Source organism: Cetorhinus maximus, chromosome 3 (assembly GCF_964194155.1).
Source record: "Cetorhinus maximus chromosome 3, sCetMax3.hap1.1, whole genome shotgun sequence".
Lineage (NCBI taxonomy): Eukaryota > Metazoa > Chordata > Chondrichthyes > Lamniformes > Cetorhinidae > Cetorhinus > Cetorhinus maximus.
In genome coordinates, this window is record NC_135881.1 from 178,921,278 (window position 1) to 178,937,381 (window position 16,104).

A 16,104-nucleotide genomic window follows, 5' to 3' on the forward strand; every position below is an offset into this window, starting at 1 on the left:
AGCTAGATCCTACTGAGGCATGGGTGTCTGTGCTGATGGAGGGTGTGGGTGAATACTGTGACGGGATTTCAAAGAGGGTGCCTTCAGATTCCCCTTCTGAAGTTTCTTCAGGGCTTGATTGGAGGCCCTGTGTCGTGAACTCCGTCGGCTGTTTCCCACATGTGCCTTGGAAGCAAGGGGGAGATAATTAGTACGTGGCAGTGGCCTGTGAAACAGGACACATCACTCACAGAATGATTGACTGATGCATGTTGCACTGTTGGACCCTCACTTATTAGAGCACCGCCGACCTCACCATCAGCACAGGAATGGTCCAGATTGTGGTCGGCTAGCTGGATGGCTCTGTTTTGAAAGTCTGTGAGGACCTTGATTTCAGGCATTCCTCCACCGGTCTGCGACCTTTCCCTCTTATTGTGTGCCAGCTTGTCCTGCATGAATAGAGATGGAGAGAGTGTAAGCAGGATGCCTACCAGGCCAGTCGGTAAGTATGCCTGGCATGTGTGGGTGGTGAGTGGTTCCATGGACGGGATGAGGACAATGAAACTGTGTATGACAGAGTGAATGGTGATGCCCCTTTAACTGGCAGTGAGTGAGATCCCTGTGGATGTATGATGGGTTTGTGAGTGTGTGCGTTGAGAGTGATGAGACTTACCCTGGCGGAACGGAGGAGATCATTCATCCTCTTGCGGCATGGGAGGCTGTCCTCTTTTGAAGGGCGTTGGCACTGACCACCGCTTGCTGCCACCTCCCAAGCCTGGTTGCTCACACTGCTGCCCATCCTATGGCCAGAGCAGGGGTAGGAGGACGTCACGGGGGGCCTCCACGGCATCCAAAAGACGTTCCAGTGACGCGTCGCTAAACCTGGGGGCTACAGTCTTTTTGCCTTTCATGGACATCTTCCCTGCAGCAGTCGTCGGCTCTAAGCACTGAGATGTGTGCCTGCGGTTGGACTTTAAGCATGGCGCCCGGCGTGCTGAAGTGGCGAGGTGATGGCACGGTGGGTGAATGAGAGCCCGCCTGTCATGGGAATGGTGTGTTTCCCGGGAATGCATAATTGATTTGGCAGGTTTGGGACGATATGGTGTGAAAAGCCACCATTGCGGCCAGTGGGTAAAACATCGTCATACCTGCCTGCTACAGCACTTAGTACAAATCTGGGATGATTCCACCCTTAGTCTTTATTTCCAAGTTCAGTTCTGGAATTTATTGTTCCAGAATGCAAATAGAGAGCTGAACAATAAGAACAACAAGAATATTTTTGTATAATTCGATGTTTTTTTAAATAAATGACAAGGGAACCTTTTAATCGATTTATGTAGCTGTGTAAATATGTTTCCAAAGCAGGAAGACGTGATCGAATAGAGGTTTTCAAGATGACGAGAGGTTTTGATGGAGAAGGTGGAAAAATTATTCCCTGTGATGAGTAGGCCAATAATTAGAGGTTATAGATTCAAAATCATTGGCAAAAGATCTAGAGATGGGATGAGAACAAATTTTCACACAAACGTTGCCAGGATTTGGAAAGCTTCACCTCTAAAGGTAGTGGAAGCAGATTCCATAAAAAGTTTTAAAAGAGAGTTGGACAGGTACTTGATGGTGAGGAAATTAACCCTTTTCCTTAAATGCACATGTCCTACTCACTTCAGCTGCTTTCTCTGGTAAAGAGTTGCACAATCTCATCACATTGGGTAAATTTTTTTCTGAATTATCTATTGCACTTTATTTTTATTTTCTGTTTTATTTTTCCAAGTCTATTCTCTGCCCCTCAAAATCAGCTTTTCTGCAATCTGTTAAGCTGATTTTCATCATGCAAATGTCCTTCTGTATCATCATCTTAAAGTTTATTACATCATGATCATTATTGCCTAGAATTCCCTGTTTTTACTTCTGTTATCTGCTCTGGTTCATGCCCCATTACTAGACTGAAAGCTAATGTTCCCTTGTTGGGCTTTTCTCTTATTTGGTTTGAAAGGAATCTGTACACATTGTAGGAACTCCATTCCCTTTATCCACCCGTCAGTCCAATTAATATCAGGGTAGTTGAAATCCCCTTTAATTATTGTTCCGTTTTTTTACTCAATTCCCTAATTTTTCTGCATATTTCATCTTTAACCTCCATTCCACTATTAAGTGATCTGTAGGCTACACCTATTAGTGTGATGGATCCTTTATTTTCTTCTTTCTGTATCCATATGCATTATATTTTTGTCTTGCCAATAGCTGTATCCCTTTTTACTACTGACAATGTGTTATCCTTAATAAGTAAAGCTATTCCACCTCCCCATTTTCACTTTCTATCTTCTCTAAATGTCTTATATCCTTCTATGTTTAATTCCCAGTCCTGGTTTTCCTATAGCCTTGTCTCAGTGATCTATGTCTGGTTCCTCTCAACACATGATTGCCTCCAGCTCCCCTGTTTTATTATGGACACTGTTGCATTGTTGTGCAGATAATTTAACTCATTTTTAATAGGATTTCCTCCCACTTTATGTTTAACTCTCTTTTCAGATTCCTGTTCTATAGCTCTATTCATTCCCTTACGATCAATGTCCTCCCTTACTTTATTAAGCTGTCATGTCCTCTTTTGTTTATATTTAGGCTGCTTATGATTCTTATTGAACCCTCCCTCCATCATATTGATTTAAGCCCCTTGCCACCTCCCTATTTATTCTTTCCACTAGGTTTCGAGTCCCACCCTGGTTCAGGTGGAGCCTGTCCCATCGGTACAGCTCCTTCCTGTCCCAAAACTGGTTCCAGTGTCCCATAGAAAGGAACCCCTCTTTCCTACACCAGCCCTTTAGTCACATGTTAATTCCCCTGCTCTATCTGCTCCTATGCCAATTTGCACATGGCTTAGGCAATAATCTAGTGGTTCTAAGAATCACAGAATTTTTACAGCGCAGAAGGAAGCCATTTGGCCCATTATGTTTGCACTGGCTCTCAGAATGAGCAATTCCCTTAGTGCTATTCTTCTGCCTTTTCCCTGTAACCCTGCACGTTCTTTCTTTTCAGATAACAGTCTGATCCCCTTTGGAATGCATCAATTGAACCTGCCTCCACCACACTCTCAGATTGCATTTCAGACCTTAACCACTTGTTGCATGAGAGAGTTTTTCTCATATCATTTTTGTTTCTTTTGCAAATTTCTTTAAATCTGTGTCCTCTCCATAAGACGTAAGAGCAGTAGGCCATTCAGCCCATCGAGTCTGCTCCGCCATTCAATGAGATCGTGGCTGATCTGATAATCCTCAAATCTACTTTCCTGCCTTTTCCCCATAGCCCTTGATTCCCTTACTGATTAAAAATCTGTCTATCTCAGCCTTGAATATAGTTAACGACTCAGCCTCTACAGCCCCCTGCGGTAAAGAATTTCACAGATTCACCACCTTCTGAGAGAAGAAATTCCTCCTCATTTCTGTCTTAAATGGGCGACACCTTACTCTGAGATTATGCCCTCTGGTCCTAGAGTCTCCCACCAGGGGAAACAACCTCTCAGTATCAACCCTGTCAAGCCCCCTAAGAATCTTATATGTTTCAATAAGGTCGCCTCTCATTCTTCCAAACTCCAATCAGTACAGGCCCAACCTACTCAACCTATCCTCATAAGAAAGTCCCTCCATACCCGGGATCAACCTAATGAACCTTCTCTGGATTGCCTCCAATGCCAGTATATCTTTCCTTAGTTAAGGGGACCAAAACTGTTCGCAGCATTCTAGGTGTGGTCTAACTAGCACCTTGTATAATTTTAGCAAGACTTTCCTATTTTTATACTCCGTTCCCTTTGAAATAAAGGCCAACATACCATTTGCCTTCCCTATTACCTGCTGAACTTGTATGCTAGCTTTTTGGGATTCATGCACGAGGACCCCCATATCCCTCCGTGCTGCAGCCTTCTGCAGTGTTTCTCCATTTTAAAAATATTCACCTCCTCTATTCTTCCTCATTCTCAATCCTTTCACGAGTGGGAACAGTTTCTCCCTGTTTACTCTGTCAAGACCCCTCATGATTTTGAATATCTCTATCAAATCTCCTCTCTGACGACTTTTCTGTAAGGAACACACTCCTAACTTCTCCAACCTATTTTCATAGCTGAAGTTCCTCATCCCTGGAACCATTCTTGTGAACCTTATCTGCACTATTTCCAATGCCTTCACATCCTTCCTAAAGTGCAGTGCCCAGGACTGGAAGCAATACTCCAGCTGAGTTATCCTCAAGGTCCTGCTTTTTAACTTACAGCCCAATTCCTGATATTCTTTCAGCAGGACACCCACCCTGTTACTACCTATGTTATTTGTTCCAACGTTGGACCATAACAACTGGATTTACCCCTTCCTTTTCCAAGTTCTTCACCAGCTGTTGTGAAATATCCCTTATTCTGGCACCAGGTAGGCAACACACTCTTTGGAATTCTCATTCTTGGCTGCAGATGACGCCATCTATTCCCCTAATTAGAGTCCCCTATTACTACAACATTTCTGTTTTCCTCTTCATCCTCCACCCAGTGGAAAGTCTTCGGAGCCATGATGCCTTGATCTGCATTGTGGCTGTTCTCTCTGGAGTCTTTCTCATCGTTCCCGCACATTGTGAATACATTGTACATGTTGTACAGGACCAAAATCTGCAGGACCTCCTTCTCAACCTCTCCTAACTCCCTGCTACCTGGCTCCCTATCAGTCACCCCCTTACTTCCCTGAACCTGTGACCGGAATCTTATGGAGGCAACAAGGGCAGGGGTTGGTTCTCAGCCGGTGCCCCCTCCTTCCCGATGTCAGGTCCCTCAATCAGGCACTGAATGCCTTTGAACAAGGGACACACCCCAGGAGACTGCAAGCAACCCTGCGTGGGTTTGCTTGTTGTGCTCCTCACATGGTGAGCCCACTGCTGGGTTAATACCAGCGACAGCAGGATGAGGGCCTTAAGTAGGCATTAATTGGCCACTGAAGGGCCTGAATAGGCAGCAGGTGGGAAGGCTATCCACAGACCTTCCCACCACAGACTTAAGCGAGGTCGTGGCGGGAAAGTCCCAAGCCAGTACCTCCCTCCTGATTAAATGTTCGCTCTGCCACCAAACTTGCATGGGGGAGAGCAGAAAATTCCGGCCTGTGTTTTCCTCTGGGATGTGACTCTATTCTGTATTCTGGGAGTCTCTCTAACTCACACTCCAACTTAATGTGTTGGAGAGATTCAAGCTGGAGATATCTCCTGCAGATGTGTTTGCTCGGGACTGCCAGAAGTGCTCAAATTCTGCTGTCCAGACGCACAACTTAATCTGCCATATCAGACTAGCCTTGTTTTATTTATTTTAATTAATTAAAGTCTTTTTTTCAACACTTATTTGTCATTATATCAAGTATTTGTCATTATATCAAGTAGTTTAATTAATTAATTAAGCTATAAATTCAGTACAGTACTTATACTTTCTCAGTCTTAGTTTAAACTGCTGCCCTACTTTCACTTGCAATGACTTTTCTTCCTGCTCCTGCAACAGTACCTCTGGTATCCCCCCAAGGATATACCCTAGGCCCTTTCCTCTTTCTCATTTGCACACTGATGCTAGGTGATGTCATTCAAAGACATGGTGTTAATTTTCACTTGTATGCTGACGACACCCAGCCATACCTCGTTGCCTCTTTCGACTGCTCCACTGTTGCTGAATTATTAGATTCCTTATCCAGCATCCAGTACTGGATGAGCAGAAGTTTCCTTAAGTAAAATATTAGGAAGACTGGAGCCATTGCTTTGGGACACTGGTCCAAATACCATTCCCTAGCAACTAACTCTATTCCTCTCTTTGGCAAGTCTGAGATTAAACCAGTCTGTTTGTGATCTTGGTGTCATGTTTGATGACATCTGACACGACTCTCCAAACTCACATTCATACCATCACTGAGATCGCCTTTCTTCACCTTCGGAACATCACTTGACTTTGCTCCTGTCTCAGTTCATCTGCTGCTGAAACCCTCATCCATGCCTTTGTTACTTCTAAATTAGACTATTCCAAAGTACTTCTGACTGCTCTCCCACATTCTACCCCCTGTAAATTGAACTCATCCAAAACTCTGCTGCCTGTGTCCTTTTCCCCGATCACCTTTGTGCTCCCTGATCTACATTGGCTCCCAGTGAAGCAACGTCTTGATCTTAAAATGTTCATCTTGTTTTCAAATTCTTTCATGGCCTCTCTCCCTATCTCTGTAATCTCCTCCAACCTTAATAACCTCTGCGATATCTGCAATCCTCTAATTTTGACCTCTTGTGCATTCCCAATTATAAATTGCTCCACTATTGGTGGCCATGCCTTTGGTTACCTAGACCCAAGCTCTAGAATTCCCTCCCTACACCTCTACACTTTTTTACCTCGCTTTTCTCCTTTAAGACACTCATTAAAACTTCCTTTTGGTCATCTGATCTATTTCCTTATGTGGCTCGGTGTTATACTTTGTTTTTTAATGCTCCCATGAAGCACCTTGGGACTTTCTTTACGTTAAAGGCACAATATAAATGTAAATTGTTGCTGTAGTTCAGAGAATAAAAAATAAACCTTAAAACTTACCAACCAATCACATACCTGCTTACCTAATTAATGCCTCTGGACCTCAGCTCTCAGATTGCTGTATCCCATTCCATCTCTCGGACCACTCCTTGTTTTGCAGAAGACCAGAACAGCACCTCTTCTCTCACTGCACTGAATTCCCTCACTCGCCAAATTCCCGGGCCAGAATTTTTCCGTCGGCGAGTTGGGGGCTCGCCGACGCAAAAATGATGCGGGATGACCCCCGACGTCATCCCGCCCCATTTAAATATTCAGGAAGGCGGGGGCACAGCATGATCAGCTGTCCGCCCGCCAACCTGTCAATGGCCAATTGAGGCCATTGACAGGATAATTAAGCCACTTAAAGGACCTGTCCGTCCAACCTTAAGGCTGGCGGGCAGGCCAGGAGCCCCAGCGGGCTTCTGAAAAAACATGAAACCTCATCCACTGGCAGGATGAGGTTTCATGTCTGTTTAAAAAATCTTTAATAATGTTTTTGTCATGTCCCATCTCATCTGAAAGAACGCACTTTGACAGTTGGGGAATCCTCCCCCGGCTTCCTGTCGGCAGCCCGCTGGGCGGGCCTTAATTGGCTTGCCCACTCAAAATGGTGGTGGGGCCCGCTTTGGCGGTGGCAATCGGCTGCCCGCCCGCCACCGCCGAGCCGGTCGGGTCCGTCTGCCCATCAAGGGCAAAATTCTGCCCCCTGGGTTAAGTAGAATTCTGTTGAAGCAGTACTCCTTTGAGCTGGATTTTGTACGTGATCAAAAATGTCCTAACCATCAGCCAGATAAATGAGGTAAACTGTGTCAGCTGTGGCTCATGGTCTTACTGTCACCTCTGAGTCACCAAGGTTGTGGATTCAAGTCCCACTCCAGGACTGGAGCACAAAAATCCAAGTTGACATTCCTGTGTTGTGCTGAAGGATTGCAACACTGTCAAAGGTGCTGACTTCTCGATGAGACATTAAACCGAGGCACTGCCTACCCTCCCACGTGGACACAAAAGATCCCTTTGCATTATTCAAAGATAAGCAGGGAAGTTTCTTTTGCCAATACTTATCCCTCAATTAACATTGCAAAAACAGAATATCTGGTCTTTATCACATCGCTGTTTGTGGGAGCTGGCTGTGTGCAAACTGGTGCTGTACATTACAAATGTACATTACAAGAGTGGCTACACTTTAAAAGTAGTTCACTGACTGTAAAGTGCTTTGGGGAATTCTGTTGTTGTGAAAGGCACAATATAAATGTGAGACCTTTTTAACCCATGCTCCTCCTTCGTTGAATGAAGGATGTATTTTTGCAGTTTCTCTAGATTGTAGGTGCTAATTGACTGTTCTTCACCAGAGATTGAGAAGTTCACTAAAAATACTGAATCTTTATTTTTGTCTAAGTAACTACATAATTTAAATAGACCAATTCAAATATAGAATGTCAGATTACTTTATCGAAAGAATGCTGAACACTATAGCTTTCCCCTAATTTCCCAATGTTAGCCTCTTTATTCTCATGTTTATCTTCACAGCCTGAGTAAATTATGGTTGATTAAGTTAATCTAAAATGGCTGTTTTTAAACTACTTTGCTAATTGTCAGGTTCTGCCACCAATGATCAGTTCTTCAGCCACTACCCACTGCGATATTGATTCTTCTCTGACTTATCTTATTGTTAAGTATACTGTCCTCAGTAATTGTTAAAAAGTTATATTGGAAAAAGATGTCTGTTGTTGTTGTGACTTAAGTTTCTGTTTTCTAGCAGTTGCATTCTCTGATGACCGCAGAAGAGCGACTGTTGTAACTTGCAAAATAAGCGTTGTGATATTGCTCATGCTAAATTGGAGAATGCTTTGTTTTATATTAGGTACCATACAGTACATGACGCAAGTGCTTTTAGAAAACCACCTGACTCTCAAGTTATTTTTATGCCCCTAGAATCTCAGTTTGCTATATGTTATTTGTTGAAAGTTATTATTCCTCACCTCTTCAGTCTCCTTTTGCCAGACATCATTCCTGGATCAAAAAGCAATCAAGCTACTTAACCTCAACTCTTTCTTTGAGAATGACCCTGTATAACCACCATCTGATGTCGTTCTTTTCTCTAGAACCTTAATTTCCATTTTATATATTGCCTACTTTGGTATGAACTTAGAACTCTATCATACTACATGGCATAGCTCATTTTCCCACAAATATACTGCCACCTTGCTGCAAACACATTCTTCACTATATTGTTAAGGTTTCCTTTGGAAATTTTTATTGAAGAAAATTCCACTGGCATCCTTAATCGGCACCATGTAGTCATTTATAGTATTGACAGATTTCAGAGAGCAGTTCACCTGGCTATCCTCATGACAAGTCAGTGTATGGTCCAAGGAAATCAAAGAAGGAGCTTGGTGAAAAATCTTTGGTAATAATTCAAGTATGATAATTGGAGCTATACAGTACATGAAAAATGCAATTTACATCAAAATTTTCTGAGCAGCTCGATATGCCAGTTCAGCTTTATAGAAAAAGAAAACTACCACCTTATCATTTCCTGTGATTTCATTTCCTATTTAATTTTTCATATTTTATCTTGAGAGGGTTGAATAATTAAATGACAGCTGAATCTTCTGATGTGTGCATGCATTTTATTGACATTTGCAATGATCCTAAATGAACAGCAGCATCTATTTAACTGATCATTCCATTAAGAGCCTTTTCATCCCTGGACAGCCAGTTTAGGGTTACGAAGGCAAATAAAGAGCAAAAAGGTAGTGATTTACACATTTTGAAACATGCTGAAATAAAGGATTACTGAGTTTTTGCAAACCTAACAACCACATGTGCCAGCAGAATCTGTCAAATTTGCTTTCAGAAGGAACTGGTTATAAGGTCATGCTTGAGGAGCTTTGGAACATACTGCTTATAATTAAGATTATAAATCCTGATGTCACATGACTGAATGAAACGGATGGTTTTACATTTGATTGATTTCTAATCCAGTGGAGTGAGGGTGGGGGGATTACGATGTGAGAAAGCCATCAGCAAGCACAGAGTGAAACGCCGCCAGCTTCATCTGCCTATTGTCAATAAGCTCACACAGTAAATATACCATCTGCTTTTAGACTAATGTCAAACTTAGGTGCAAGGCCAAATTTTTTGCAGTCATGCAGAGTGAGTTCATTTCTAAAACATGGTTGATGTATCTATTTCAGAACAAAGAAACTGCTGTGCTGTGGAACCTTACTTAACAGTTCCTGCTTCCAGTAACATTGCTTTGTGTGCACAAACAAAAATCCAGTACATAAAGGGAGTGTGGAGGGGATGGGGGGGTGGTTGTAAAACAGACTGATGCTTGTATCAAAACTGTCTAGTATTTCAAAAGATATTTCTCATCCCACCCACTCATCCAGATGATTAATATTATTTTTATCAGCAACAAAATCCTGAAGTGATAAATCCTGAAGATGAGATTACAGACACTGAGGAGAATGTAGAGGAAGACTTGGGAGTCATGGATGATCAACGTAGCGTTATCCTACACCTCCTTTCTCAATTGAAACTCGGCATGGATCTTACTAGGGTACGTAATCAAATTGAACATTTAACTGGTTAAATCAAAAGTGTGTAATATGGAATATGGAATGAACAATGTTTTGTTAGCTTCTTTGTACAGTACTACATATTTAGCTAGCTGTTGTGAAAAGTAGTGCAACTTAAAGCATTATAGGGTAGCTTTAAATGTTTCTTTCATGAAATGAAATTTTGAATTGATAACCTATACTATTATGACTCTTCTACCTTTAGAAGTGTCATTAAACCGCTTTCATGAATGGCAGTTGATAGCAGTGCTGTGGTGACCAGAATTGGTGCTAAGACTTATTGTGATACTGTGTATCAGAATTATCTCACGATTCACTGGCAAACTGATACTAATTTCAGTATTTTATTGGTAGAGTAAAATTTCTATTATCCGGCAAGTGCAGGGAATGGGTGGTGCCAGTTAATCAAAAATGCCGGTTACCTAAGAGTTCCGTGTTTTCACCCAATCAGAAAACTCCTGGGTGATCTTGTGGTGATGCAGATGTTGAGGTCCCGTGAGAGGTGCGGGAGCGCGCGAATCTAGTGAGCAGTGCCGAGGGAACATGGGAGAACAATGGGAGACTGAGGCCAGTACGAGGGCAGGCTGTGGAAAACGACTACCAGTGAGTTTGATGATTTTTAGCGGTTGTGTGAGAATGGGTCTGATGGGGAACAAGTGTTAGCGCCAGTTTGAGGGATGAGAGACAGCTCCAGTCAAAAAACAGATTTGACAGAAATTCCGGTTAGTAGAGAATTCCAGTTGGTAGAATGCCAGATAACACAAAGTTTAATGTAATTATATAATTTGCGATAAATACTGTCATATCTCTGACACAGTTGTCTAATTCTGTTTACTACCAATTCTTGCTGCAAAAGCCTCTTAAGGGAACTGAACTGAGATCTGCAGATGTGCCAGAGATGTGCACATTGATTCTATCTCATTTTAATCCTTTTTCTCTTCTAAATTTCAATGATCATTTTAGTGAAACCTATCAGCATCTGTAACTGCAGTTTAACAATATATTAAACTTTAAAAGGCTGGACTGAAGTATCTTTAATTTTGTTTTGCTTAGTTTGAAATTGACAAAAAATAAGTATTTTATAAATCTAAAATACACGTTTTGACCTTTTTCTTCCACAACTGCTTTTGCGTATCTTCAAATCAACTCCACTTTGTCCTTCAAAAGCCATTTTGATAGAAATTGGGGAAAATGTTATGAAGATGACTGCACTTGTATTTTTAACTGTAGTGTAAATTTTATTGTTTTGTAAAAAAAAATCAGCAAGCAAGCCAAATGCTCTTGTGTGTGATATTTTTGTAATTTTGTTCCCCACCCTGTATTTGAACAGCATTTTACTACAAGCATTTCAGTAAGATGTCCACAATCACATGGATACAGATTGTAAAAGTTTGAAACACTGTCAGGGAATTAATATTGAAAATCAGCAAAGATCCCTATTCTCAATATAAGATGAATCAACTCAAAAGGTTAAATCCTCCTTCGTGTATTCAACTTCCATGTAGACATGAAATTACTCCATCAAAAGGGAAAAAATAGCAAGGAATACTAGCCATAATAATTTCAGGTGCTTTTCCTCGCCCTTGTTACATAAGCAGACTTTGCCTGAGCTTTAGAAGTCAAACAAGATCCTTGGGCAGATGTCTAGTTGATGCTATTATCCTGTTTTAAGATATGTATTGAATATCATGGCTCCTTCTTAGTTAGTAACACCAATCGTCTTGCACGATTTCTAGGAGTGTTCTAGCTGCTCTGATCCCCCTGACCGGGATCAGAAAGAAGCAAGCATAGATGAGGACTGCCCTCAGGAATGTTGCATAAAGACTGAACATAGAAGGCTGGAAGGAAGGTGCTGAGGGTCCTTAAGTACAGCAGATCTGATCACAAAATTACCTGACCACTGAATTTGAAGCAACCCTAGTGCTACCTGACTTGAGAGAAATTGACTGAAGCATTAAAAGCTTAGCAGAGGTATTGCAAGCATGATTTTTAGCGAAGTAACTACAAATGTTTAGATTTCAGTCAGTTCAGATTCAAATATGTAGTTTGTTTGAGCTTCCTAGACACTGGATCAGCCTTGTTCAGTAAGTATGGTTACTGATGGAATTCCTATAAACCCAAGAAAAAGTCTTTAAAAGCGATCCCTAGAAAATGTATTGAGAAGTAGGTTTTAAACCATTGCCTTTTTATGAAAGGTCTTTCAAATCAGTGGACAGATTTTATACAAATAATCAAAACAGCAATTTACCAATACTAGCACTTGTGATAGACATCACTAGTTTCTCAATGGCACCAGTCATGACGGCAGGAACTTTCAAACTGTACAAGTCAACCAAAACAAGTTGTATCTATTTAGACATCCAGGATGAGGCCCTGTACTGCTTAAGAGTTATACCCTTTTGGCAATAAAGTGACCCAGACGATGATGAATCTTAGCTCCTTAAGCGCTGCCTCAGAATCCTGTCTCACCCAGAAGAATGAATAGTACAGTGGATTAATGTCCTGCCCTTCTGCCTCTTGTGCCTTGGTATAGTTGTCTCTGGTGGTAATAAGGTTTCTTGTTGAAATGAGTAAAGACTGCTACTAGTAGGTATGGATGCACAGCATAAACCTGCTCATAATTTGACATAGGATGACACTAAATTGGTAATGACATTGAGAGAGTCCATTAGGATTGCTACTTATGGAAGTGGAAAAATTCTCAGTTGTGCAGAAATGGGCACACTCAAGGTTGGGATTCAAATAACTTTTCTTCCACCTAACAGTCTGCAAGGCTGCCAGTGGATGGTAAAAAGTCTTCCATTGCTTGCTGGTGACCATGGCTGCCAAGGTTTGCACTTTCATATTGGGATTACAGAACCTCACAGGATGCACTTGATGTTTAATATTAAAGACAGTACATTATAAAAGGACGGTTTTCTCATTTGACTTTAAGTTAGCAATCGAAATAGCTGCGCAACATGAAGCATTCATCTGTAGTGACAGCATTAACAGGTTGCTGCACATATATCAGGGCTTCCTGTTAGAACAAAATAAAGATTTGCATTTATACAGCACTTCTCATGGGCCTCAGGATGTCCTAAAATACTTTATAGTTGATGAAATACTTTTGAAGCATACTCACTGTTGTAATGTAGGAAACCAATTTACATAAAACAAGCTTCCACAAATAGCAATGTGATAACGACCAGATACTTTAGTTATGTTGAGTATGCAACAACGGTAGTTATTCAGTTGGTTTTAAATTTTCAAAGGACATTGACTTTCCTTGTAAATTGAAAACAAAATTAGTTAGAATAATTCAGGGCCAAATGTTCATAAGGGTCTCCTCTGGTGCTTTAGGCATAATCCCGCTATGACTAGACAGCTGTACTGTAGAACTCTAAAGCTCTCACATCCTAGCAGGAAGTAGGATTCAATGGTGGTTGATGGTGGCAGCTATTTTGTGGGATGTTTGACACTGAACTTTTCATGAGAGTATTCCTGTTGAAATTTCTTGTACAGTGTTTCTTGAAAACCACAAATGCATTATCGGAATATGCAGGATCAATCAATAGATGGTAGATTCATTAAAATGGTGGTAGCAAAAGGCAAAAATAGTAATCAGTGATCCTGATGACTAATGCGCATGTAAAAGAGGGAGTGAAGAGAATCCATTAAAATATGAGCCAAACTTCTTCTAACACAGAAAAGGATTCAAACCATCTCAGGGCTAGTGCAGCTCTTCAAAGAACAGCTCTGCAAAAAATCAATCGATATGTTTGGACTGAACTTTCTGCTATAGTAAGATACATAAATGACATGGAAGTCACTGCCTTAAGTAACAATGCTTTGGAGATATGGCAGTGCTTTCAGGAAAATCTCATCACTGCTCACCTTGCAGGCATGTAGAAGTTCAGCGACCGAAAACCACTCACTGTAGAATGACTCAGATGATCTTCAACCAGGTGTTAGACAGAAAATATTTCTTGGCAAACTTACAAAAGATTACCAAGATTTTGTTACGGGGTTCTCAGTGGCCTGTCTGGCTCTTGCAATAGGAATTTCCTTTATGCTTTTTCTGTTTCCTTTTATACCCAGGATCAAAATATTTGGAGAAAACCACAGGCATCTTAATGACTCCGTACTTACCATGGAAAACTTGATTCCTGGACATCTTAGCAGGAGCATCATTGAACCCTCATGATTTAAGGCTAAAGATGAACAGACATATTTGCCTTAGTGTCCCTCAAAGCTTCTAGTTGATGGACTGGCTCTTAAGAAGGATCAGACTAATCAAATGAGGTTTCTTTTCTTCCAGTGGAAGAGATACTTCAGGAGTTTCTACTTATGAAAGGCTCTGAGATAAGAATAAAGTAACAATCAAAACAATAAAGGAAACTGAACTAAAGTAGTTCATCATTTGTATATATGTGAAAGAAATACATGATGAATTTGCCATTTTTAACAATAATGCCACAAAATCAATGTAAACACTGAATTTACTGGATGAAAGTTATCCAATGTTCCAAATGGGGATCTGAATCAATTATCAAAAAACTTCCATTTTGGAATCTATAGTAAGAATAAGAATGTGTTTATTGGTGCAAGATTATGGATCTGTTAGTAACAAATTCAGACTGAACTTAAAATAGGGAAACCCATAATTTCATGCTAGCATTTTCACTAACCGTGAACAGAAGAAAGTGTACTGCCACAAATTTTACCGATTGGGATGTAACAATACAGCTTCCCTTACATTATGAAGGGCTGTTTGCTACCTCAGTGAGAGACTGTACGCTGCTTAGTCTCAGCATTCCCTGGAGAAAAGTTAGCATCCATATTCATAAAGGGCACTTGGTAAGAGCATTGAACGTACAGTACATAGGTAGAAGAATGTTGTCAGTTCTTGCTGCAACCTCCTTTTGGCCAATATAAGAAGGGTCTGTCTGGACATTATGGTAGATATTTCTTTGCATTGTGATTCATATCTAACCTTTCAATACACCAGGCACTTCAATATAGCTGCGTTCCAACATTTAGTTGATTGAAATCTCACTTCCAGTTATTGCATGACTTGGCATAAAATATCTGTGTGTAGAAGTTGGACAACTAAGGCAGAATGTAAAATTGCCTAGTTGTGGTCTGTCGTCTTTTTTCAACGTATTTCACCCTCCATATACAAAACCCCTTACCTTCCATCCATTTGATCCTTTTTCTGACTTTGGAGCAACTTGGAACTTTGATCATTTTCAATTGTATGTTACATTCTTTCATTGTTTCAATTGGTCTTCCTGCCACTTTTAGTCAAAGACCTAACGAATGGCTCAGAGCAATGCATTATATATAGTGGATGTGAGAAAGAGTATCTGAACAAGATGGCTGCAGGTGGCATAGTGTTTTTAAAGGGCTGATGTCCCAAGGTTTTTTTTCCTTGTTGAATGACTGCATTTATTTTGTATGTGGAGTTTGAAATGCTTCCAAAGAATGAGGGAAACCATACCTGTGGTAGGTAATCTATTCTTATCTGTAGGATTAAAGAAATGATTGTGGTGATTAACATTGGCATACTTAATTCTGCAAAGTGCCAACTCACTTACTGTCATTTGTGGCCAATCAAGATCACATATTGACTTTATTAGTTCTGCCTAAATTTTATATCCTGTAGGATGAAAATATTGAGTAACCTTGAAATTATAAATTTCAACTCATAACTTGTGACATTGATGGATGAGTGCTTTAAACATGCATATTCAAGTTTCAGTGAGCAACAGACATAACTTAAAACCATATATTTCTGATCATTACAAATGCTGTACAATATCACTGTGAAAGTACTTTGTACTTTATTATTGATGTACTACATTGGAACCCAATAAATTTGTCAATGAACAGATGTTGGGTGTAACTGATTCACTAGAACATCAAATACATTCTGATGTGAGGCATTGTACTTACTGTTTGGGAATCATCTTGTGTGAAATTTTTGCAAATAATCTTTTACAATCAATT

At 40.7% G+C, this 16,104-nt stretch overlaps 1 protein-coding gene and 1 long non-coding RNA gene across 2 annotated transcripts in view; one reads left to right on the plus strand and one right to left on the minus strand.

Annotated features, from left to right (window-relative positions):
* The window catches only part of LOC144679067 (oxysterol-binding protein-related protein 10-like), a 266,323-nt gene that overhangs the window by 182,770 nt on the left and 67,449 nt on the right, over positions 1-16,104 (plus strand). Inside the window, exon 7 of the mRNA XM_078539340.1 lies at positions 9,948-10,094. Within this exon, the coding sequence (XP_078395466.1) occupies positions 9,948-10,094 (147 nt within the window). The remainder of the gene's footprint in view (positions 1-9,947; positions 10,095-16,104) is intronic.
* LOC144679070 (uncharacterized) overlaps positions 1-16,104 on the minus strand; it is a 48,795-nt gene that overhangs the window by 21,922 nt on the left and 10,769 nt on the right. The gene's annotated exons all lie outside the window — the stretch shown is intronic.